This window comes from Sorex fumeus, unplaced genomic scaffold, assembly GCF_029834395.1.
Source record: "Sorex fumeus unplaced genomic scaffold, SorFum_2.1 ptg000043l, whole genome shotgun sequence".
NCBI lineage: Eukaryota > Metazoa > Chordata > Mammalia > Eulipotyphla > Soricidae > Sorex > Sorex fumeus.
In genome coordinates this window covers 34,410,380-34,436,583 of record NW_026606100.1, presented here as the reverse complement: position 1 = coordinate 34,436,583, position 26,204 = coordinate 34,410,380, and the positions used below count along the sequence as shown (strand labels likewise).

At 39.3% G+C, this 26,204-nt stretch overlaps 1 protein-coding gene across 1 annotated transcript in view; it reads right to left on the bottom strand.

The window, feature by feature from the left end:
- Window positions 1-26,204, bottom strand: part of SORCS3 (sortilin related VPS10 domain containing receptor 3) — a 638,571-nt gene that overhangs the window by 298,941 nt on the left and 313,426 nt on the right. Inside the window, exon 4 of the mRNA XM_056120660.1 lies at window positions 3,429-3,587. Within this exon, the coding sequence (XP_055976635.1) occupies window positions 3,429-3,587 (159 nt within the window). The remainder of the gene's footprint in view (window positions 1-3,428; window positions 3,588-26,204) is intronic.

Below are 26,204 nucleotides of genomic sequence, written 5' to 3'. Positions count from 1 at the left end.
CACAATCTTATGACATATTTCAACTTTAAGAAACAATCATATTCTATCCAGAAGATATTTCCTCAATTTCCATGTAGTGCCTTTACGGAGCTCTCTGGTAAGTCACCTGCAGCTTTGTGATAGCAATTTGAGAGTCTCTGCAATTAGATTTTGTCCCTTTAAAATATTATTCAATCAGGTCTTTTGTAACACATACAACATAAGGAGATAGCCCTCCATATTCTAAAGAAATTGCTAGTGCATTTCATCAAAGGTACAATAATGGGAACATCGATTCACTTCTCATCACAAACAACTCTCTGTGATGCCGCAGTTACCTTCATACTACACTTGTAATTTTCTCTAGAAGAAATTAATGCATGCACATCAGACAAGGCTGTAGTCTGAAAAAAGGCATTTGTATATCAATCTCAACTACACATATGTCTTCACTTGCTGCTTCATGGGCTCTCTTTCCTTGACTTTACACCCATAAATTATCCAAAAATAACAAAATATTCTGCTGAAATCAGCATGACTGGGACTAGGTGTTTTGTGTCATCTCTACAAATATTGCTGGGGGCATCATCTGCCACCTTGCACCATTTATTTAAAAGAGTGGCAGAGCACCAGATAGAAGCTCGATGGGTCTTCACAGCATTCAGTCATTTTATGCAAAAGATGTCAACAAGAAAGAGTACCTAAAGAATAATAATACATCTAGCATGTGCAGTGCTAGGAAAATCCACTGACACCCACAGTCACCTTTCCAAATACATTTACTAAGTGAAGAAGCTGCCACTAAGTCTGAAAATACTATGAATGCATTTTATCCACAAGGGTGTTTTAGGAGCAGTTTCCCAGGATGTTCTCAGCGCTATGGAAATGGAGAAAAGGGAGACTCTTTCATCCCTTCCAGATGCACACAGACTGAGCCATATTTACTTTCTTGACCTCTTGACTAAAAAAAATCATTGCTTCAAAACTCTTTGTCTCTTTATCAGTAAAAGTATGACTTAGAAGCTCTAAAATTCATCTAAAAATTGTTATCCAGCCATGTAACGACATCCGAATTATTTATTATTTTTAACATAACTTCAAATTTTCTGGTTATACTAAGTATCAAGACTCACAGACTACTTGACATTTGGCTAAGTCTTTCATACAATATCCACTTGATGCCATGAAAGAAATGTATTTGCAATGGCTTTTGCTCTGCAAATGTCATGTGGGTGTCCTTAGGGGACTGCATTAAGCATCTGGTGCCCACCATGAGGCTCCTTAATGAGAGATATAAAGGTTATGTTGAAATTATTGTTTAAAGGTGCTGACATCTCTCACACATACACATATACTTTAAATCACTTATTCAAATATATTTGGAAGAGCAACTGTTCCAGGATTTAAAAGAGAACAGAGAGAAGGAGATATTTTAGCCAACATTATTCTGTGGATATCTTTATGCAAGATAGTGCTCATAATTATCCATATCCTTTCATTGATTGGCTCCACAACATGACTCAATAATTGGGCATCAAGCACTGTACTAAGGTTCCAGAGAAGCCAGGAAATATAATGAAAAAATATCTAAAGTCCTTTAAGTATAATCTGATCAACTATAAAGTGTTCATTACCTTAGCACTTATGCATTTATCCACTATTCATTTGCTTAAATATTTATCACAAGCTTGCTAAATACTTGCTAAGTATCAGACATCGTGCAACAGTACCTTCATCCTACAGTTTATAATCTAATACGGAAAGAAGTTAATTCCAAGGTCACATAATCCAATACAAAATCTCAACTGCAGCAGGTATTCTGTAGGGACAGCACATAATGAGAAAGAGGAGCTTTACTTTGTCAGGGAGATTCAGAAAGGCATCCTGAGGAAGTAAGCTACATCTGAGATCTGACTATGGTGACTTTTACATGGAGAAAAGTATCATAGGCCCAGGAAGAAGAACAAATTAGACAGTTGGAGGAAGAAACTGAAAAGGATCTTTTAGGAAAGAGAATAGTCCAGATCAAGTAAGAATTAGTGAATCTTATTGAACCCTTGGGTCTTTTTTATTGAGCAATATATAGAAGTAATGTTGGGAAATACACTATTATTCAGCCTGGAGTATGAACACACTGGAAGAGGTCCTGGCCAGAGCTCAAAAGACAAATGTAACCTATGTTGAAATGGCGAAGGAAAAAAATGGATGGGAAAAGATATTTGAAAAAAAACTATGGAAAGACTGGAGATAGTAAGAAGCAACAAGGAAATACTAAGGCTACCTCCTAGGTTTCTGATTATTCCAACTCTATAGAGAAACTAACTGCAAAGCTGTAATGGCAATGAAATTCTAGAGGAGAATCAACTCTGTTGAGGTGAGGAGAGATCAAAAGATCATTTTTAGAATATGCTGGCTGGAAAGATTTTGTAGGCATAAAGAGAGAAGGTCTAGGGGCTGGAGCAATAGCACAGTGGGTAAAGTGTTTGCTTTGTACGCAGCCGACCCAAGTTCAATTCCCAGCATCCCATATGGTCTCCTGAGCACCACCAGGAGTAATTCCTGAGTGCATGAGCCAGAAGTGACCCCTGTGTATCACTGAGTGTGACCCAAAAAGAAAGGGGGAGAGAGAAAGAGAGAGAGAGAGAGAGAGAGAGAGAGAGAGAGAGAGAGAGAGAGAGAGAGAGAGAGACTAGGTCTATTAGTTGGATATGTAGATCTGGAGCTCAAAGGAATATTTTGGATCAGAAAGATAGTACAAGGGTTAAGGCTCTTGTCTTTCTCATGCCCAACATAGGGTCAATATAAAGCACCACAAATAGTCCCTGACCATCACTAGGAGTTATCCCTGAGCACAGAGTCAAAAGTAGACACCCAGCACCGTGAGGTATGAAACCCCTCCAAAAGAAGGACATCTTATTAGCCACTTTATTTTCAATGTTCTATTAGCAAATAACAATATGGACATATCAAGGTTTCCCATCCTTTCTTTCACAAACTGAGAATAATTGTACATTTAAATATTACCAAATCAAAATAGCATGGTGGAATGGAATACGCCGCTTAGAATTTCACAACATGCTTTCAGGTCCTAGAGCCTAAGTCACTAGCTAGATGAGTTTGAAGAAGCATCTTAACCTTTCTTTGCACTTTTGTTTACTGCAGTCTCTATGAAATTATTATGAAAACATGTCTCCTACTTACTTCACAGGGATGACTTAAAGGTCAAATGAGTTAAATTATAGAGAAAACCATTTTGAACTTATGAAGTGATAAATAGCATTGCCAATAAATAGAGTATACCCGCTTGCATATTTTGGTGTAAACAAATAGAAAAGAAAGTTCCTGCAGACAAAATCAACTAATCTGTCATTGAATCTCCTCCAAACAGGTGCATTTTACCACATGGTACCCAGCTGAAAAATTCACAAAAGGAAATAGTATTTATTCACCTTTTGATCAAGACTGTAGGCTAGCACCCAGTCCTCTTGCTTGGGATGGAAGAGCAAACTCTGGATATAGAAGGTGAGCCGGTATTTCTGATAGGTTGCTCCTTCATCTGAGCTAATCAATATGCTGCTCTCCATTTCAGGATCACTCAGAAGCATGATCTAAATAAAGGAGAGGGGAGGAAACAAGAACCAAGTTATTAGAAGACAGTAAATACAGAAAATTAAAGCATAAATATTGAGTTATCGTCACTACTATATTACAACACAGAAAAGGGCATATGGACCTCCAAATGAATTACAGGCTCTCCCCACCTAATTTAGCCCTCACTTTTAAATGGAGCTAAAATATTGTGCAAGTTTAGGTCTGTATATAGATCAGACTTCATTTCTGGGTGTTCATCATAATTTACTTCTAATTTTTTATCTCCTATCATTTAAATTTCAGTAACATATTATTGTTGTCTGTTCCCAAACACAAGATCATTATTCTTTATCTCCCTTTGCCCTCTACTCTGCCATGCTTGATACTCCATGACACTCTTTATCACACAGTTTCTCTTACTAAGTTATGTAAGGGTGCCCCTAGGATCACATTGTTAGTTTTGTTATCTCTGCATTGTTGGATGCATTCCATTCATTTATACAGTGTGCTAAGTATTTCTCAAAACACTTATCTCCAAAGATCCTCCTTGGGGCAAATATCATACCAAAAAAAAAAAATCAGTAATCCCTGAGCCAAATGCACAGAGAAAGAATAGTGCAGAAAAAACTCTTTGGCCTCAAATCCAAATTCAAGACTCAAATATCTCTCTTTTCATATATCATGATGGAAAGTTATTTATAGCGTGGAAATCTCAGTTTCCAAAACAGTGATGGAGTCTGATGATACCCAAGTTGGCTTTGTACCCTTGGCAGAACATACATTCTTTATAAAGTACTAGGCAATTATGCAACAAGTTCTTTACCCAAGCATGTTGGCTGTAAAGTCATTGGCCATAAAATGATTCTGCCATAAAAAAGATAAAGTCACTTGTTGACAGTTCAGTTTCACTCAAGTATGGTCCCAACAGATGCGAGGCTTTCGATTTTATCATACACAAATCCAAGTCCTCGTAAAGGTCTACACAGTGAAGAGCAGACATGAAAGCCTTACCAGTGGATAATAACAACTATGGATACTTGATAGAAAACATGGCAATAAATCTCGCTAGAAGTGTGAAGTAAGAGTGTAAAGCCAGATTGCACACAATCCTAGAAAATGATAACATATCCGTTTTCAAATCCTTTCATGAGCACAGTCATCCCTCCCACCCCCACACCCAAATCAAAAGTTTACCAAGTTCCTGCAAACAGAAAAGGAGCCAGCTAGTAATTCATAAGTCCTTGAGAGCTTCTGAGCTCCTTCAGATCCATATTTTGTGATTTTATCTAATTTTACGGTAAATTTCATATGAAAAATAAGCTCCTCAGGAAAAATACTGGCAGGGAAAATGTTTATGGCAAAGAACTTAGAGAAAATCAACCAGAAACATCTTAGCAAGTGATACATTTGCTATTATTTTGGGTTTGTTTTAGAACCACACCCAGTAGTTCTTATGAGCCCAACAGGGCTGGGGCAGGAAGCAGGACCGCCTTGTGCAAAACATGGTGTAAGCCTTTGAGGTATCTTCTCAGCTTCCCTTACCTTCTCATACTTAAAATTCTTAAAATTTGTCTACTAGAGTATACACCACCACAAGTTAGTTATAGCTCACAACTTTGGCAGTGTTAAAGGTCTACCTTTCCAGTCCTTATAACTAATAGATACTTAGATACTAATACTTTTCTCTCAAATACTTTATTTGCAGTCTTTGATACCACTCACAATTCTTTTTTTTCCTTAAATTTTTATTAGTGAAACACCATGAGGTACAGTTGTAGACATACAAATTTTTGTGCTTGGGTTTCAGTTATACAATGATCGAATACCCATCCCTCCACCAGTGCCCATTCTCCACAACCACCAGTCCCAGTGTCCCTCCCACCCCCCTTCCTTCCACCCCCATCCCACCCTACCACTGTGGCAGGGCATTCCCTTTTGTTATCTCTCTCCTTTTGAGTGCTGTGGTTTGCAAAAGAGATACTGAGTGGCAATCTTGTTCGGACTATAGTCTACTCTCATCACGCATTTCCCATCCTGAGAGGAACCTCCCAACACCCTTTATTAGGTGCTCCCTTCTCTATCTGAGCTGCCTTTTCCCCTAGCATGTACAGCTGTCCTCAAAGCCACGGAGTAACCCGCCTGGTACTTATCTCGGCTATTCTTGAGTGTTAGTCTCCTATTTACCACTCACAATTCTTTCCTTCTCAGAGCATTCATTCTCTTCCAGAGCTCCCATAAACCACACATATCTGCATTTTCCTCTTTATCTCTTCTGAATATTTATCTTTCTCTGATGATTAGAGGCATCTTATTGGTTAATACAATATTTCAGGCCACCTTTTGATATAATCCATACAGAAAATTTGTTTAACCCTCTTTATTCATTCAACACATGTTCTCGGTGACCTCTCTTCTACTCTTTTTTTATTTCACAATGACTACTGTTCTGAAAACAACTCAGAAAAAGTTAAGTTTTCAAAAATCTTATGTTTCCTCTTTAGTTCCAGCTTAAAACTCAGCAACCTAGAAATTTTTTCTATTTGTATATAACCACAAGCTCAAGACATTCTAGACACTCATTTCATACTTCTTTCTTCCATATTGTGCCCTCCTGGTTCTGTACATATCAAACCACCCACCCAAAGCCCCAGTATTCATCGCTAACTCTGTTTATTTTCATTCAACTAATAATATCATTAGTCTTTCAAACCTGTGTTTTAACCAATAACTCTAAAATCAGATGCATCCTCCTTCTTCCCCTGTGATTGCCTTAGTGCAAAGTGTTATCACCATTGTACTAGATTTCTGTAGGCTATCCCTAGCCATTTTCACAGTTTTAGTCATCTTTCCCCCAACACTTTTCACAGAGCTCAAAACAATCTTAACATCACTGCTTAAAAATCCTTCTGTGACTCATGATTGATCTTCCTATATTCTAAAATCCTTCAGATATGTAGTTTACTAGAACCCACCCACCCTGATCATGTTTCATTAGTACCAGAAGCCCTTTGAACTCTTTCATGCAACATGATATAAATTCTTTTGAGTTCCTCGTGTTTGCTGAATGACTGAAGAAGCAAATGGGGTTCCTATTTTCCCTGTCTTAGAATATCCTACTACCAATGTTGAGGACCACTTCTAAACAAGGTATTAGTAGGAACCCAAAATACAAGTCTGCTGCTGAAGGGTTGGTAGGGAAACTGGGGACATTGGTGGAGAGAATAGGAGACAGGTCGAAAGATGTGTATTGGAGCAATCTTAAATAAAACCATGAATAATTTTGTAATTCATGGTAACTCAATTAAATACAAGACAAAGTATCAAAACACACATACCTTCTATGAAATTATTAAACAGAATTTAAAAACTATTACCCATAGCATATATTGGTATTGTAAGGCAAACTTTAAAGCATATTCAATCCTTTTAATGGATAGGATTCATAGCCCTTTCCTTCTACTATTCTTTTATAGCTTCCAAGACAAACTTAATTTCTTTTTCTTAAATATTTGCTCTGGCTTTATTGAAATAAGGTATTGCTAGTTATCAGAAACTTTAAAATAAATGTATGCCAAATAATATATTATCATTCATATGCTAATAATCTGGGGGGAGCAGTTGGATGTATTATACAGGCACAGAAGAATTATCTCCTCCCTTGGCATAATGTAGGGTTAGACCAATGGATAAACATACCCGACTGCCCTTGAGGAAAAAAACAAAACAAAATAAGGGTGCATCCATGTTCCTTTAGAGATTGAGAGGACAGATACACTGGATCAGCACAAGACTTTCCAAACTTCCCTCGTTCACATCACACCAAGTATTGATAAGCTTCATAACAGGCAATGAAATCATTTTTCCCCTGGTGCAAAGAAATTAAACTGCTATTTTATGTAGGTATAAAAAAGCTTCATGCCTATGATTTTAATTAGAAGATAAGACCAACATCATAAAATGGACTGTGTTTTATATACCATGAGTTACAATATACTGAACAAGTGTTACCATCAAATATTCGCAGTCTTCTCTTCCTCCAGCCTTTCCCTTTCTGCATATTCAGTTCACATATTACTATGCACAAAAATGCCACAGGTTTGTGAGTATGCTTATGCAGACATGTGCAGGTTCATAGAAATGAATTTACAGATAAGACATATTGACATAGCACCATGGTTTTAGGAAGTTTCTGATATAAGATTCAGTTTTTATTACAATTTTTCTCTGACATTCTCATCAAAAATCCTTTTATATGCTTTGATATCACTGACTGTCTCTACATTGAATCTTTGTTTCTGGAAAGAACAGAAAATAAATAGAAACTGCCATTTTCTGTATAAAATAGAAACCACCATAATTTCTGCATTTCTCATCTATGTTTTATCAGATATCTTATGGAAATTTCATACAAAATAGATGAAGGAGCATTACTTCAATTTTAAAGATAAGGTAACTGAGACACAGAATAGGAAAACTTAATTTCCTAGTGCTACATCTGACTGGAGCGATAGCATAGCGGGTAGGGGATTTGCCTTGCATGCAGCCAACCCAGGTTCAATTCCTCCGCCCCTCTCAGAGAGCCAGGCAAGCAACCGAGAGTATACCACTCGCATGGCAGAGCCTGGCAAGCCCCCCGTGGCGTATTCAATATGCCAAAAACATTAACAAGTCTCACAATGGAGACGTTACTGGTGCCCTCTCGAGCAAATCGATAAACAACGGGAGGACAGTGCTACAGTGCTACATCTGAACAACTTAAACACTTGTCTCAACGTCCTTCACATACTAACACTTTACTGAACCTTAAAGTTTTAGAGCTTTGTCATCTTTACTAAAAGAAGTAGGTCTTCACTCTTCTTTTAAGAAACTCAAAGAAACTCACAAATTAAAGTAGTCTAAAGAAGGACCCCTTTCATCCTCTGACTTGTATCTATCAACCTCTACCAAAGGACATGAAGAATTAAATGTATAGGAAGTCAAAAAGGAAATAGAATCTGAGTGTTCATAAAGAATGGTAAAACAAAGGACCACACTGAGGCATAAGAAAAGGGATAGATACAGAACAATCTCTCTTACACATGGTACTTAAAGATACACAGCAAGGTAACAGCAAAGGGCCAAAAGCAATGCAGTGGGGGAACTGACCCACAAAACTGAGTTTGTGGGGGCTGAGGGAGGATACTTTAAAGTGAGGGTCCTTGGGGACCATGGGGTTGGGTGGTGGGTACACTGGTGATGGGTGTGGTGTGAAAATTATATACATGGGAAACCAACATTAATAGTATTATAAGTAATAATATCTCTATCAATAAAGAAAGAATAAATTTTAAACAGCAAAATAAAGTTAAAACAAAAACAAAAGATTGTAGTAACATAAATAAGAAAATGCCTTGTTAGTTGTTTCAAGATGAAATACACATAGTTTATTAGCCTCCTACTTATATAGAGAAAATCGTCCCCTGTCCACCAAGAGGGGCAGGGATTGTGCAGAAATGAAAAGTTTACATCTTTCCCTAAAATATTTACAATTTGAAATTTATAAATAAATTTTACTCAAATTAAACCTGTCTATAGACTAAATCATGTATATGATTCTTGGTTAAGTTATGATCACTTCTTTCTACAAAAAAAAATCCACCCATGTACTTCCACTTTTATGCAAAAGGTTATTGCATTTGTCCTTGTGTTCTGCAAGTAGGTGATTTCAATGATATGAAGAGACAAGAGTTCTTACTGGAGATTTCTGTTTGACTTTGGATAAAAAAACTGCAGTGGGTGGATGGAAGGGGGATCTCTTGAATGTGTTTCATCAGAGTTATTAAGCATAAGGTAGATATTCTGGAAGTAGGTCACTTGAATTTAGATCATTAGTCTGTTATTCTGTGTAGAAATGTGAGAATATTATTCAACTCTCCTGGTCTATTATCTCACTTATTAAAACAAATAAAAGGCAAGAATAATTGTATTATAGTGGGAGTGGAAAGGTGGTATGCCAGGAGAATTTAGTCACTGTGAATCTTGCCCATGGAATAGGTAGTCAATCAAAATAGATATTGGGATGGTTGGGGGTAGGAGATGTCAGAAGATAAAAGGAATCCCCCCAATCAGGCCTACCCCTTTGTTTCTTCTGTCCTTATGTCAGTGCTGATCTCACTCTCTTATGTGCAGATGAACTGCAGGGTCAGGTAAAGGAGGTTGCATTCCTAGACAGAAGGCAGGCAGGGGTAAAGCTCTTAGGACCAAACAAACAGCAGAATAGACAGATGGTGAACTGGAGACTTAAGAAAAACCAGGACAATGCATCAGAGGACCTTTGGGGTACAGTCTGTAAAAGGTTCACTAGGAAAGTATAAACTGGAAAGAAAGCAACAAAGGGATAAGACCAGGTCCTCATACAGCAAAGGCAAATAGGCTGCAGGAATGGGACTTAGTAAGTTGTACATGGGAAAGGGTAGCACCAGGACAGGACAAATGATGTCATATATGGTAAAGGAGAGGTGTAGACACTTAGGGAGGGACCCAGACCCATACACTAAACTGCACATTAAACTTTAGTTCCTTAACCTTTCAAGTTTCGTATGCAAATCTTCCATATAATTCTCAAGAACCATCCACTCCAGAAAAATCTACTATTGCTCTAACCATTGATTCTAACTCACAATGCTATGAAAAGGAATAAATGAGATAATGATTAAAAGAATTTAGGACAGATAAATAACTGCTAACTTAACATTAACCTTTGCCTTCAAATCACCCAGGACACGTACCCAGGTCAAGTCCGAAGGAATGACATGCAGGTTGGAGACAAATAGAAGTGATTTGGGGATCATGTGCCTCCCTCTGGCTCCCATCATTACTGAGCTTTCTGAATAAAAATAAAGGGATAGGTGATGGGCTAACAGTTTTGCTGTTCAGTGATTTCAGAGTTTCAGTTATGCACAATGACTAAGTTGGAGAGCTTCATAGTCCAACAATACTGGACCCTACCACTGAACTTTGTAGATGCTAATGTATGTTTACTGCAATTAAAATCAGCAAACAAACATGGAAAGGTGGGGTAGAAAAATAACCCCGCATTTTGCATTGTTAAATGCGATCACTGCTCTACATGATCCTCTCATCACTTCAGTAAAAGGCAACAGTCATGAACAAGTTAAACACACTACCATTTTTAGAAATCCATACAAATAGGCTCTACAGCTCTGACCACTCAATGTCCACAAGTAGTATCTTAGATAGATTTTAGGGCTCAGCAACAAGAAAGCAGTGAAGTATCTTTTTGCCTTCAACCTGTAACACTTTTTTCAGGGATGGCTGAGTAACAATGGACAAATTTTAATGGATTTTTCCCAATTGCAAAGAGGAATTGTGAAGGACAGAGGGGTCAAGAATCAGACAGGAGCTGGACTTTATCAAGGTCAGAAGCCAGTATCCAACCCACCCAACTTTAGTACTAGATATCTTGCAATCAATCCAGAATGCATCTTCTCTTTAAAAACCATGGATACATGTATTATAATATACGATTATTTCATCCCCACAGGTTTTTCCTTTGTGTAACCTAGACTCTTCTGATTAGATAAAGGAGTAGACTCTTCTGATTAGATAAAGGAGAAACACTGTAATTTACTACATAATTGAGTCTTAATGGGAGATCCTTAGCACAGTTAATGCTCAATAAGTAATAGCAATAATATCAATACAAGTTCACAAAGAATGTAAGAGAAATAGACTTTAGGTTGACTCTGAAACTTATTGGCATAATTGATATGTTGCTGAATATTGACTTACACACAAATAGAACCTGTTACGGTAAAGCTGTTAATCACAGTACAATACTCCACCATTTATTCTTTTCTCCCTCTATTCTTTCTGGTATCTCTCTCTCCTATCTTCCACATGCTTACCAATCTCTATCTATATACCTAACATCTTTTAAAGCAGTGGGTCTCACCTAGGGCAAAGGTGATGGGGGTTCTTCAAGCCTTCAAGCAAGAAATAGGCAATGCATATGCTTGCATTTTGATCCTTTCATTTTACCTGTTAACCTGGTTGAACAGAGAATTGCAGGAGGTGGTGAATAGCAGGGGAAAGTCAAAGAATCACAACAGCTGATAACCACTATAATGTTCAGAATCTGGTGGCCTGAGGTAGGATGGAATACAGAGAAGCTTCTGGATATATTTGAAAGAAAATATCAATAGGGTGCACTTAGAGACTTGATGTGAGGTGTAAGAGAAAATGAAGAGAGCTGCTGAAGTGTCTTATAACTGAACTTTCATTTCAGGGTTGCTTATCATAATTAAGTGATGGAAATAACTTAGATTACCTGATAGGCTTTTGGCCTGAAGGGTGGAGAAAAAGAATTAACACTGATGAGATAGGAAAGCCTTTGGGAGGAGCAGGGCTTAGTAGATTTTGAAAAGAGAGATTTAAAGGCCTCAGGCACATCCCAACAGGGGTGCTAGATAGACAGTGAATGCACCAGATTTATTTTCAGGAGAGTGGTCTGATTGGCAGATACAAATTGGGGAGACATCAAGGTGTGAACAGCATTTCAAGATGTGAATGTGGAGATCACGAAGTTTACAACTACAGATAGAAAAGAATCTGGCTAGCAGAGCTCCAGAGATGTGTGTAAGAGTCAAAGAGATAAGAGGGATGAGAAAATGAGCATGAGAGGACCAAGGGAAATTCAGAGAGTACTGTCCTCAAAATCTTGAACGTGAGTCAAAACGAGAGGGCCCAACTGAGTCAGCTGCAGCTGACAGTAAAGTTCGATGCATTCGGTAAAGCAAACACAAATTTAGCAACATGAAGGATATTGAGGACCAGGGCAAAGGTGTTGAGTGAAGTTGCAGACAGTGCTGATGTGGGTATAAATTGGCATGGCTATTTTGTAAAGCAATGTGACAAAATTGAATAAGACTTATAAATATTCATACCTTGACCCTGCAATTTCTCTTCTAGGAATCTGTCCAAAGAAACCATCAGGGACCTCATAAAATGTTTATGCACCTGTATGTTCATCTCAGTGTTATTTATAATAATAAAAAGTTGGACACAACCCAAATATCTGATAGAATGATTAAATAAAGTAGGCTAAATCCATTCAAAGGAGTATCATGCAGCCATTAAGTATGAATTCAAATAATTTTATACATGAAAAATAAACATATGTTTAAGCAGTGCATTAAAAGCAGACTGAAGAAGCATGAGACAGATCTGTTTTGCTAAAAATTGTTTCTATTTCATGCCTATATTTATACTTAAATGAACAACTTGAAGGGAAAATTCATTACATGCTAACAGTAGTTGCTGTATTGCAAAATCATAAGCAATTTTCGCTTTTTTAATTTACACTCCTGTTTTTCCCCATATCTTTACAATAAGCAGAAATTGCCTTTCTAATAGCCATGCTCTGAGTATAAGACAAGTGAAAGGTGAAAGCAGGGTAGGGGAACTCAATGTAGATAACAGTGACTGCACCTCCCAACTCAGGGAGTGGTACTCCTAGTTTCCCTTCTGGAGAAGAATTCTTTTTTTTTTTTTGGTAGGGATGGAGAGCCCTGTAGATATCTATTTATTTATTTTATTATTTTATTAATTTTTTAAAATTTTTATTAGTGAAACACCATGAGGTACAGTTGTAGACTTACAAATTTTTGTGCTTGGGTTTAAATTATATAATGATCGAGTACCCATGCCTCCATTATTTTATTGAATCACCATGAGATAGTTATAAGCTTTCATGTTTGGGTTACAGTCACACAATGATCAAACACCCATCCCTCTACCAGTGCACATTCCCCACCACCAATATCCCTGGTATAACTCCCCTTTCCCACCCTCCCTCTGCCTCCATGGCAGATATGATTCCCCATCATCTCTCTCTCTACTTTTGGGCATTATGGTTTGCAATATAGACTCTGAGAGGTTATCATGTTTGGTATTTTATCTACTTTCTGCAATCTCTGATCCCGACTGATTGTTCCAGTCATCTTTTTCTTAGTGATCCCTTCTCTATTCCAGCTGCCTTCTCCCCTTTGCTCATGAGGCAGGCTTCTAGTTATGGAGCAATCTGTCTGTCCCATGTGTTTACTGTCCTTCAGAGTCAGCCTCATGTTAGGTTGTTTTATACTGCACAAACGAGTGCAGTCTGGAGAAGGATTCTTTATCACCTCCTTGCCCTACTAACCTCACACTCCTTGATGGGACTTTCCCAGCCTAGCTCTGATCATTGCATTTTACTGATACTCCTGGGCCCTCTACATGTCAAATAAAGCAAGCCAGGCACCCCAGATACCTCATCCAGGGGTTTCCATGCTAATCTCACATTTAACCTCCAGACTCACATGCTCTTGTCAAGAATCTCCTTAAAATATTTCCAAGTCACTAGACTCACTCTTACATTTTTTATCCTTGTTTTGCATTTTTAAATTTTTTATCTTATAGCACAGTGGGTAGGGCGTCTGCCTTGCATGCAGCCAACATGGCCGACCCAAGTTCGATTCCTCTGCCCCTCTCGGAGAGCCCGGCAAGCTACCGAGAGTATTCGATATGCCAGACACAGTAACAACAAAGTCTCCAATGGAGACGGTACTGGGCCCGCTCGAGCAAAATTTATTTATTATTTATTTTATTATTTTATTTTATTGTTTATAAATTTATAAAATATTGTTTATTTTATTATTTATAAATTTGTAAAATATTATTTTTTATTAAAAATTTTACATTTTTTTAATCTATTGCTTTGCCTAATAATACCAGCAACCTCCCAGCCCCTGAAGTCCTTCTAAACCCTTTCTAGTTCCTTTCCTCCCAAAATGTTTGGTTGTGGTTTTATTTAGGGGTGGATTTTCTTCACTAAAGTAAGATGCAAGTTCACACATGTTCTCATAAGCAATAATAGAGAGGCTGAGATGGGTTGATGCATGGAATTTGGCACAACATAGTCACAGATAATAACCCTATGTCCTGGGAAAGATTTCAGAAATATCAGTTGAATCATAAAACATATCCAAGACAGTGGTTGTCAATTGCCAGACCAGGGACTGCTGTTCGCTTATAATTATAAGAAAGCTGAAAAATCACTGAATTCTAAAGTGTTTGTTATTTCAAGCATCTAAGTTGTTACAGTGCTGTTCTGTGACCACCCTGGGACCAGAGTTGACAGTCACTGTCTGCAACCCTATAATCAGAAAGGCAACGATGATCTGGAGAGACACAGAAAATCTGCTCACAAGCATGTGTATTATCAACCACAAACAAACCTAATTTATAAGCATCTTGTTGATGCTGTGTGGGAGGAAGATCCTAAAAAGATTCACATTCACAAGGGATGGTAAACGGAAATTGATCGTGCAGTTCCTATTATGACTAATTTAAGAATTGCAGATTGTCACTGATACCGTATTTATTTAATGTGCTATCTTCAGTATTTAATTTAATGAACATTATAAAAATGAAACAGGGCTTTCATAATTTTACCTGCATACACTATTTTCCAATTAGATCTTAAATCCTTTCTATGAGAGCCTTCAAATCAGAAAATTTCCAGGAACCTAACCCTAGAAATTAGAGAAGGATTTTAGTTAGAAAAAAGAAGATAAGTTTTACGTTATCATGAGGAAACACAATCCAGGACATATACACACTTGGAAATATCCATGGGCTGGTGTAATTGAAAAGGACCACATAGTAGAGAGCTTCATTAAAGTTAGGAACAAGGGGTCACTATACTTTTGGAGTAACAACATGCAGGAAAAGAATTATGATTTGTCTAAGAATGTGCCTTAGATTGATTATAGAATGTGAACATGTCTTAGAATCCACATCTCATCCCAAATCACTCCCCATGACCTGAGAATAAAGGCCAGTCACATATATAGTTAAAAGTTAGAGGAGATGAGCACGAAATGGAGCAACTATCTGAGCCAACCATCCTTTGGCTTATGGACCATGAAGAAACCAGTCTGTAGTACACAATGGGACCATACAGATCTTTCACCAATGCAAGAACACCTCAAGGAACAGGAGATGTGCATGGACTAAAAAGAAACCAACCAGATTGTGCAAAGCATTGGGCAACCCCTTGAAGTTCCTGGATGTCCTGGGATTTGACCCTCAGCTTGGAATCCCTCCTCTGAATACCTTATTCCTCAACAGAGTTGGACAATACCAAAGCCTGCCAGATTCAAAGCGTTTGAGAGGTTTTCAAGTTTTTCTACAGCTGTTCTCTCCCTGGTCCTCCTCTCCTGGAGAGAAGCAGGGTTGGTATTATGGCCACTATATTAGTTTTCTGTTAGTGGGATGCCAATCACCACAAAACTACCTAATTTTTTTATTTTACAATTTGAGTCTTGGAAAGCTCCAAATAGGTTTCTGGGGTCTAAAATCAAAGTGTGCACAGGGCTGTGGTTCTTTAGCTATGTTCCAGGGGGTTATCTTGTCTTGTTTTTTGCAGTTTTTCCCAAAGAGGATAAAACTGTCCTTTCCATCGGAGGAGAGAAAAGTGGACACTGGGACTATCCAGGGAGACCAATGTAGACCTTGGTGAAACTGGGCAGTGCTTTCTCCTTGTTGGCTTAAGAAAGTAGATATCTAGGGGGACGTCAGTGATTTTATTTTCTCTAAAATGGGGAGTGCGAGGCTAAATAAGTCTGGATGCCTTATCTTCATACATGGGTCAAGGCCACATTTCATTTTCAGAGTGGGCAATGGCCATTTCAATCTTTCTCACAGCAGCTCACTCCACTCACCTTCTTCCCCCTTGTCTTGTTCTAAGCACATCAGGGTTTACCATGTCCCCCCAGAAAAATCTCTAGTATTTTAATGTCAGCTGACTCACAATCTTAATTTCACTTACAAATGGAATTCCCTCTTCCCAGGTAACCTGCCACCTCCCCAGATTCTAGGGATGAGATTAATTCTGTGGATGGTGGGTGTTTATTCTGCTGACCATACCCCAGGCAGGAAGAGCTGGGGCCTGAGCTGGGCCCAGGCAAGAGGTCACACTACATATCCTGTGATCAGAATGGGGCTCGAACTCAGAACTATGCCTTCCTAGTTGAATGTTGTAGCCTTTTTGCTGTGCTGTGTTGCTGACATTGTGGAGGGGACAGAGAGGACACAGCAAGACAATGACCAAGACCAAGTGCAAACAAAGGCAGAAAAGCAGCAGCAGAGAACAGGAGGAGAGTCAAGAAGGCTTTCATACCACTTGGGGCCCCCACCTCTGCTTTCCTCCTGTCAGCTCAAAGCCCAGCCCCATTATCCCCCAACAAAAGTGCCTGTGCCAGCAGGCCTGTGCGCCTTTTCCCTGATGGGCCTGGGTGTCTGAATTGCTTAGTTTTGTCTTCTCTTTCCCAGTGTTTAGTCGAAGGGAAGGAGAGAGAGAGGTAGCAATTTTGCTAGGCAGGTTCTCTCTAATGATCCATCATCCCATGCCAGGTGGGCTCCAGACAGGCAGGGAGGAGAAAACAACAATAACAATAATAACAGAGAATGGGGCTGCCTTTCAGGAAACATCGAAGAGCCCAGCTGCCTTGGCCAGGCAGGGTGGGGGGAAGCAGGAGGCTCAAAGTCTTGAAGGGGCAAAGACAAAGGGGTCTGGACATTGTCTTTTCCCGATTGGCCCCAGACCACTCTGAGTGAACACGTGTGTGCATGCGTGTGTGTGTGTGTGTGTGTGAGAGAGAGAGAGAGAGAGAGAGTGTGTATGTGTGTGTTGTGTTGTGGGGGGGTGACAGAGAGAGAGTATGCACGTATGCACATCCTGTGTCTGCTTTCTTTATTCACAGGAAGAGAACGCTACCACACCACCCCATTCAAACCTTCCCTTGCTGTGGAGGCGAAAGCAGCACATTTGTCAAAAGGTCCAACTGCCACTTCAGATTCCAAAGCTCGAAAAGGATCCACCCTATGGTGATTTAGATTAATCGCTTCTCATTAAGAGCTAATAAACAAACTGCATTCAGAGAGCTCCTCTCAGCCTGGGCCGTGGATAATTGCTGGGAGGGGAAGCAGAGACACACCAGAGAAGTGTCAACTATAATTTATAGGTTTTTAAGATCTAATCATTTTCTATAATATTAGATTAAATGGCAGTCTATATTAAAGAGGAAATTACATTTCACCTTGTTTTCTTCACTTTCCCCACCCCATCCCCCTTTTTAGGGAGAGTTTTCCAAAAGCTCTAATCCATGGCAAAAGGACCAGAAAACAACCTTGACAATGAACTTGAGAAGTATCACCCAGTGGACTTAGCTACACCCAGCAGTCTGTCTGGAGAGGTAGGATAAGAGCTAAAATGAGAATAGTGTTTGGGTGGGGGGGGAGGGGCAAGACAACGCTCTCTGAGAACCCAAGAGTTACTCTGCCCCTCCTTCAGCTTGTCCTGAGAACTTATCCCACACCACTCACCTCAGTCCTGAGGGCTTATTCCGGTGTTGTTGGTAGTAATGACCACTCTGTTGTAAACCACCCATTTGCTGTAAGTTAGGTACCCACCAAGCCTCGTTTCTTCATAGCATCAGGTGTCCACATGTCCATCCATTCATTCACACTCTCTTACTGAGGCTCTGACTCTGAGCCTGATGCTAGAATAGACATGTGAGAGTTGGAGTGAAAACACAACTGAGTCCTCACTGATGAGCTCCTTCACCTCATAGGTTCAGTTTTCCTCAACTGTGAACCAAAGACAGACACCATGCCCAACCTCATGACCACAGTGGGCTTAGAGAAGAGAAGCAAGAGAAACAATGGTTGGAAACCTGTCCTAACACTGGCTTTCAGCACATCACAGGTCTTTATTTCCTTTTAGCTCTTGATGAACTTTGCAAAGCATTATTCTCAACTATTATGGAGGCAACACCAGAGAAACAATTTGTGGATAGAGAGGAGTCCTTCTGATTGCAGGGTTGAGATGCAAAAAGCAAAGGCAATGTTGTCAAGGTGAATAATCACAGCAGTCAAAAAGGATGTATCCCATCACCAAAGCATAAGAAAGGGGCAGTGAGACAATCACTGTGACTATGATATGCCTGACACACACATGACATAATGGTGGAAGTGGTGGTAGAGGTACCAAGTAATTTCATTAATCTAATTGTATAAAACCTCACCTTCATTAGAGGAAACCAGTGAGACAGCAGTAATAGCTTGGGCAGGGGTGAGGGGGGATAGAAGTGAAACATAAGGAGGGCACTAAGTGGATTCTTCCTCTTTGGGTCCCTCACCTGCACGCAGAAGGAGAGCAGAAGGAAATAGCCACCCTTACATCATGCTGTTGGACAACAAAGAAGCCAAAGGGACAAAGAGCAATGGGGCAAGGGACACAGAGCGACCCAGGAAGTAGATCTTAGGCCTGGATGCATGCACAGGAAGGAGGGAATGCTGGACTTTATTGAAAAGAGAGAAATGAGGACACTGTTTATAGGAAGAAGAGAATCCTGAATTCCTATCACGAGGACAACAACCTCAGCAAGGGCTACAGTCAGAGGCCAAGCACATCTAATTACACTGTTCAATAAAATACCAACATACTTGGGGTTCTGTGTGATGAATTTACACACAGTTTCCCCGAGGACCCAGAAAGCTAGCCAAAACTCTATGACAAGTTCAATTGCCAAATGCCAGCCAGTGTAAAGGTGATAGTCAGTTTCTCACTGGTTCCAACAAAAATTTTCAAGCCCATTTTCCCAGAGTGCCAAGACTCCTGCAAAGAATTGCCCGATTCCTATGTCCCAGACATTCTCCATCTGCACTATGAAACCATCTCTGAACTTATTCCAAAAATGTTCTTGACACCCCAAACAACTTGTCTTAACCCTACTTGTCCTTTCCGGTCATACTAAGGTCCCGCAGGAATAGTCCATAGGTCTGTTTCACTCAGTCCCATTCACTCTACATAGCTGTGAGTACTTCATGACCTTATTTTTCTAAAATTTTTATTAGTAAATCACCATGAGGTACAGTTACATGCTTACAAACTTCCATGCTTGCATTTCAGTCATACAATGATCGAGTACCCATCCCTCCACCAGTGCCCATTTTCCACCACCAACGGTCCCAGCATCCCTCCCACTACCCCCACCCCTTCCCCTCCACCCTACCCGACTTCTGTGGCAGGGCATTCCCTTTTGCTCTTTCTTTTCTTCTGGGTGTTGTGGTTTGAATAGAGGTATTAACTGGCCATCATGTTTGATCTATAGCCTACTTTCAGCCCGCATCTCCCAACCCAAGCGGACCCTCCTAGCACTCTTTACTTGGTGGTCCATTCTCTATCTGAGCTGCCTTTTCCCCCAGCACTTCATGACCTTCTTAAATTGCAATAAAAGAAAGCTCTTTACTGGCATGAAGATTTCCCCATCCTCCCCCCACACACACACTCAATCTCTCACCAAGTCCAATTTAGCTTCTTTCAAAAAAAGATCAAAAGATGTACTACTCTGCTCCATTGCCTCTATTCACTAAATCAGTCTGGAGCAGCCCCAGTCACACCTGCAGGACCTTGAATGAGGAAAAATTCATGGAAGGACCTCAAACTATTGCAAAATCTTTATGTTCACAGTCCTCTCACTCTTACATATTCACTGTCAAAAGTCATATGGCCATTCCTGCTCCACATGAGGTGAGGTACATAATCTTCTCAGTAGGAAAACCCCAGGTGCAGGATGTAACTATGTCTATTTTGTACAAATTATATGCCTGAACTCTAATGCTAGGTATATGTCTACATGAATCACACATACATAAAAGTACTCAAAGAAAAACATATTCAGAGGGCTGGAGATATAGTTCAGGGATAAGGTGCTTGTGTTACACACAACTGAACCAAGTTTGATCTCTGACATCCCATATGGTACGAAACCCTCCAGGAGTGATCCCTAAACACAGAGTTAAAATCCCTGAGCATCACTAGATAAGGCCCAAAACCCAAATAATAATAATAATAATAATAATAACAATGATAATAATAGAAAATAGGGAAAGAGTATATTTATGGCATAGCATCACTATTCACAAAATATTGCCCAAATACATGAAACTAGACCCCAATTATAGGTATATCAAACACTACTTAGTCATGGAAAGGTATAAAGTATGGATAGAGGCTATAACATAGGTTTAAGTCACCCCAGAAACATACTAAGGGAAATAAATCAGTCACAGGAATATCATATATTATGACTCCATGTAAATGAAACCTGAAGAAATACTGAAGCCGAGGAGACAAAGTAGAGGCTGATGGACACCAGGACTGGGGAGAAAAGTGAAAAGTGACTGAAAGGTATAAGGTTCACTGAGACTGGCGGAAACATTTTAGAATTGAAGAGATGGTTATGCAACATTATAAATGTGTTAAATGCCACTGAATGGTCACTTTAAATGGTTGATTTTATGACAAGTGAGTTACACCTCAATTAAATAAATGAGAGCTATAGTGACCCTGGTTGGCTTCAGTCTCTCTCGCCTTTGCCAAGAAAGGCTAGGATGGGACATGTAAAGATACTAGTAAACACAAAACTAATTCCCTTTTAACTTGTAAACCAAGAGAGTGCTAAGATCATTGATCTAATTAGGTTGTGCAGACCACTACCATCAGGATAGCCTGAACAGCTGTGTTAATGTCATTGCGAACTATTGGTCCAAGAGTCTTGTCTCACGCTCACTTTCTCCCCACTCTGCCCACCTCCAGCTTGGATGGCATTTGGTAAAGAACCCAGGCCCTGATATATATGGGACAGTTTCTAGTGGGCTACTATACTCAGAAACAAATTCTATTCCAATCACATCATGACTCTTCTTCCTGCTTCTTAAAAATGAGCATTACCAACAAGGTTTGACTAACAAGCCGAGGCCCCCCTCTTCGTATCTAAGTACCATGCCTGAATGCCCTCATTGTAAAAGATGGTGTACAGGTTCTCACTTTATACAGCTTTATGAAGCATGTGTTATAAAAGTGCTTCTTATAAAAGTCCCTCACCCATACGGTTTTTTAATACCATGGCCGTTCGCTCAATTCAGTCCCATAAAATCCCAGCAGTATTTATGTGTTAAAGGTGACTTTCAGTATGATATTTATAATCGGATCATGAAAAATGGGATGGATAGCCTTCCAGATTCTAGGTAATAGGAGGACCACTTCTCTTCTACCCTAGGCTTTTAATAAGAGGATCGCCCTATTCCTAGAAATAACATGAATCTCAGAGTCCCTACTGAGAGTCCCTCCTGGCAGCAAGAAAATGCTTAAGTTTAGGGGTTTTTTTTCTTGTTCCTAGTAACCAAATGCCATATCAGCACTACAAAAGTAAGTTATTACAATATTTATATCTGCCTTATCCATCAGTCTGAGTATTTTTTAGAATCTTGTCCCCAAGATGTGTGATCTCCTTTTTCTGGCATAGCCCTATAGAACCCAAGAGGGAGGGGTAAGAGAATGATATTTCCAATGCTGGATTTCTGAGGATTTCAGTCCTATTGCTCTAATACCAGCTAGTATGCTTAACACCAGAATGACTCTACAATCATCAGCAAACTGTTGTATTCTCAGCAAACTGTGATGTCTCCAAGAACCGTGCCTGTGCCTGATTCATCTTTCTTATCCCTAGCATTCACCACAATATCTGGTATATTGCAGGTGGTAAGGAATATGCTAGAGTGAAATGATAGCTAATTCACTCTGAGAAAACTATGAGAGCAAGCTCATCCATCCCAACTATCAGAACAAAAAGTCAAGGGCACACGAGAACATCAGCCATCTCCCTAAAATACTCCCATCTATTGATGTTAACAATTCAATCAATGATGACAACTATAGTTGATCAATAGTTATCACTTGGGAAAGAGTATCAGAATCACCTCAGTACTTTCAAATATTTCATTATCTAGTTCCAACACACTGAGCTGGGTATTTTGATTGGGAGAGCAGAGCACTGATTTTGTCTTTAAGTTGATGCAAAGAGTACCACTAAATAGCAGGTAAGTACCACCCCACAGAGTGTTTGCAACACCAACACTGTTTCTCAGAGCTGTTGGATAACTTTGCATACAAGAATCCTGGGTTCAAACCCTGGCACTGAATAGTCTCCTGAGCATTGCACCAGAGTAGTGTCCCTGTCGCCTCTTACAGCACTCCTGGCCCCAAAATTAAAAGAAAAATTATGAAATTTAAAAATAATACACACACACAGTTCTCTAGTTCTTTGTAGAACAGGATTAATCTGACAGTCTCTCATCAAGAATGATATGACCGGGGATGTTCCAGAAGACTCTCACTAGGTGAGGCAGAAGATGAAATGTGGAAGCAACCTGAATTGCAATTGGTTATCTTCCTTAGACTCAATGGGAAGTCAGGGCTGAAAGAGAGAATGAAGCAGCTCCAAGAATGGAAGTAGCAGGGAGTGAGGACATCATTTAGTTGCCCTGTTCTGAATAACCTTCTGATTCCTTCCCACTCCATTCTGTAACTTCACCAACTAGACACTAAGACCCCAGGAGGTATGTCTATCCCCAACAGTTCAGGCTTTCCAAACATCACCTGTATAACCATAACGTGCTTGGAAAGTAATTAGCACCAACAGTGGAGCAATTGAGCTGCTTTTTTCAAAGTCTACTTTTAGGTTCAAGAATAGAAATTAGCCATTTCCTTTCCTCATTAATATGCAAGAGTTGCCCTTCCTGCTAGTTTACAACATGTGAACATAACACTGGTTGCTCTGGAGCTAGAGGTGAGATCAAAGGGAAACAAAAGTGTTTGGTTTCAGCATGAGCATGTATTTATACAGCAGAGGAAAATGCCTGGGATGGGACCATTGAATGGTATCAGAAAACAGTAAGATATTTCTCAACTTTGTGTCAAAGCAGAAAATGGAGACAGCTTCCTCACTGGCTCTTGTATGGCTGAATGGAAAACCCCCAGGATCCTGGACAGAGAAGGAAGAAAGAAGATATTTAAAGACAAGTAGAGGCTAGCTTTTGCTCGAAAATGTTAACTTAAAGGACCATGCTTCAATCTTGAATATGTCCATGAATTGCCAATATTGTTGTTTAAATACAGGTTAGGCAATGGAGAATTAGTATAAAAACTAAGGCAATGTCCTTGCATGTGGTCAACTCAGACTGATCCCTGGAACTATATAGATAGTTCCCTCAGCCCAGGAGTGATCCCTGAGCACAGGGCCAGGAATAAGTCCTAAGAACTACCAGGTGTGTGTCCCCCCCCCCAATAAAAATAAATAAAAAGTAGGCTTTCTTTAAAACAAACAACAACAACAACAACAAAAACAGCTTTCAGTTGAAGGCTCCCCTGCTCATAACATCACTTGACTAAAATCATTTATCTTTGGGGCATAGCCTTTTAGTCATAAGATTCCTAAGATAATAACATCTAATGTATTTGTAAGTTTCAACTTTATTGTAGTATAAAAGCCAGCTGGAAAGCTCCACAGAATATTCAAAACCCATTCTATGCACTCCAGAGATGCTGATTCTGAAGTTTTAATGTCAAATAGGACATCTTCCCCCGACCCCAATTTTTTTCCCAAGACAACATATGCCTACTTTAAATCAGAAAAAAAATGATGCTTTTATTTAAGCCACATGACTACCCCTTAAATTCAAATGGAAATTTCCAATATATTTTCCCCAAATCAATTTATAAACCATGTTTGTAACTAAACCAGATCTATAAAAATAGCTTTAAAATTATAATCATAAGAGCTAATATTCTTTGCTAAGCCCCAGGTGTTTGCTAAGATTTTTTTTTTTTGCGTGCACTCTTTCGTTTAACCCTCACAAGGATCTTTTAAGAGTTAGGATTCTATTAAGCACTGTTTTCAGAGAAAGGCTCATGAAATTAAAAAGTATAACCTAAAATCATGCAGCTAGTAGGTAACAGAAATAAAGGTAGTGATTAGCCATGGGCATCACTTTTGAAGATGGTATTTTGAGAAGAATCTCGGATGAGACAGTCTATCGCTGTATCACTGTCACTGTCATCTCGTTGTTCGTCGATTTACTCAAGTGGGCACCAGTAATATCTCCATTTGTTCCAGCCCTGAGATTTTACCAGCCTCTCCTTACTCGTCTTTCCCAAAGCTGCTGGGAAGCTGCTGAAGGCTCATTCAGGGTCAGGGGAATGAGACCTGTTATTGTTACTGTTTTTGGCATATCAAGTATGCCACAGGTAGCTTGCCAGGCTCTGCCGTGTGGGCAGGATACTCTCAGTAGCTTGCCGGGCTCTCCGAGAGGGGTTTAGGAATCGAACCCACATCAGCCACATGCAAGGCAAACGCCGTGTGTGTGTGTGTGTGTGTGTGTGTGTGTGTGTGTGTACACATATATTTCCCTCACACTCAAATCATAGAGAGACAGTCTATAAGAAAGAAAATGATGTGACCAAGAGGAGAGCCTCAATGTGCAGGTGGAGAAACAGAAAGTAGTTCTGCTTTTCTTACTGTTATTTCTGCTATACATTGTTTTGTTTTGTTTTTTCTGCCTTCAAGTTACTCTAACTGTCCTGGATTTTTCCTTTGTCTTAAATTGAGGCTGTCTGGGATTCACCTGACACCTGTACAGGTGGGCTTGTGCAACGAAAACAAAAACTAGACACATATTGAACTTGTATAACATAGTCTTATTCCTACACTGATTGCTTATCATTTCATTTCAAATTGATATTCATTGTGCAATTTTAAGTTGTTCTCCTCTAAGTTCTCTGCCAAGTAGCTCATGAACTGCAAATAAACAGTGAAATACACCAAGAACCGACCAATAAATTCACTGTTATCTCTAACTCCCCCCTTCTCCATATACTCAAATTCTCCATATTTTACATTTCAAAATGTTTATGTAGTAGGTTTTCTTAAAGGGAGTAGGGATACAGTTGGTTCTACTCCAAAAGCCACAATGTGCAAAGATATAAAACCTAATGCAAGCCAGATTGCTGTTCTTAGAATATCTCTTATATATCTATGAATAAGGGAAAAAAGAATATATTTATGAAATTCTGCACAGAGTTCCACAAGACAGAATAGACTTTTGGGGGGATGTAGGGGGAGTAAATGAAAGTCACATTTAGTTTCTTTGCTTACTACTATATATGTTGAATCTCTAAGAAAAAAGCCTTCTTCTGCTCGTGTTTTATTCTCTTGTTGAGAAAACTAATTCTGGACATTTATCATTCCCCTGAGCTACCAATTCAAACTAAAAGTTTGACATTCTAGGTTTGAGCTACTTTCAAAATACTTCTCAATGGCAGTCAGTCTCCTTTCATCAACCATGTCCTCCCACCAATACCCCACACAAACCTAGTATCTGTGGAAAACACAGCAATTCAAAGGCAAAACAAGCACAGAAATTTACATAAAGCCAACTCTCAATCTCCTGCTTCTAGAGAAGGATATGGATTATGTGTGTCAAAGGGACCTACTGATCATTCAAAGATGGAAGGAAAGGCAAACACCTTTCCCTGTCAAAGCTTGGTTATTTGTAGCATGATGAAGACTTGGAAGGTTTTGAAATCTCAAACAGTGACTAATCAAAACATTTCCTTTATTTATAATCCTGGATGGTAGCATTTTTTTTACAATAAATTATGATGAATTAGTCTGGGCTACTATTAGCATGAA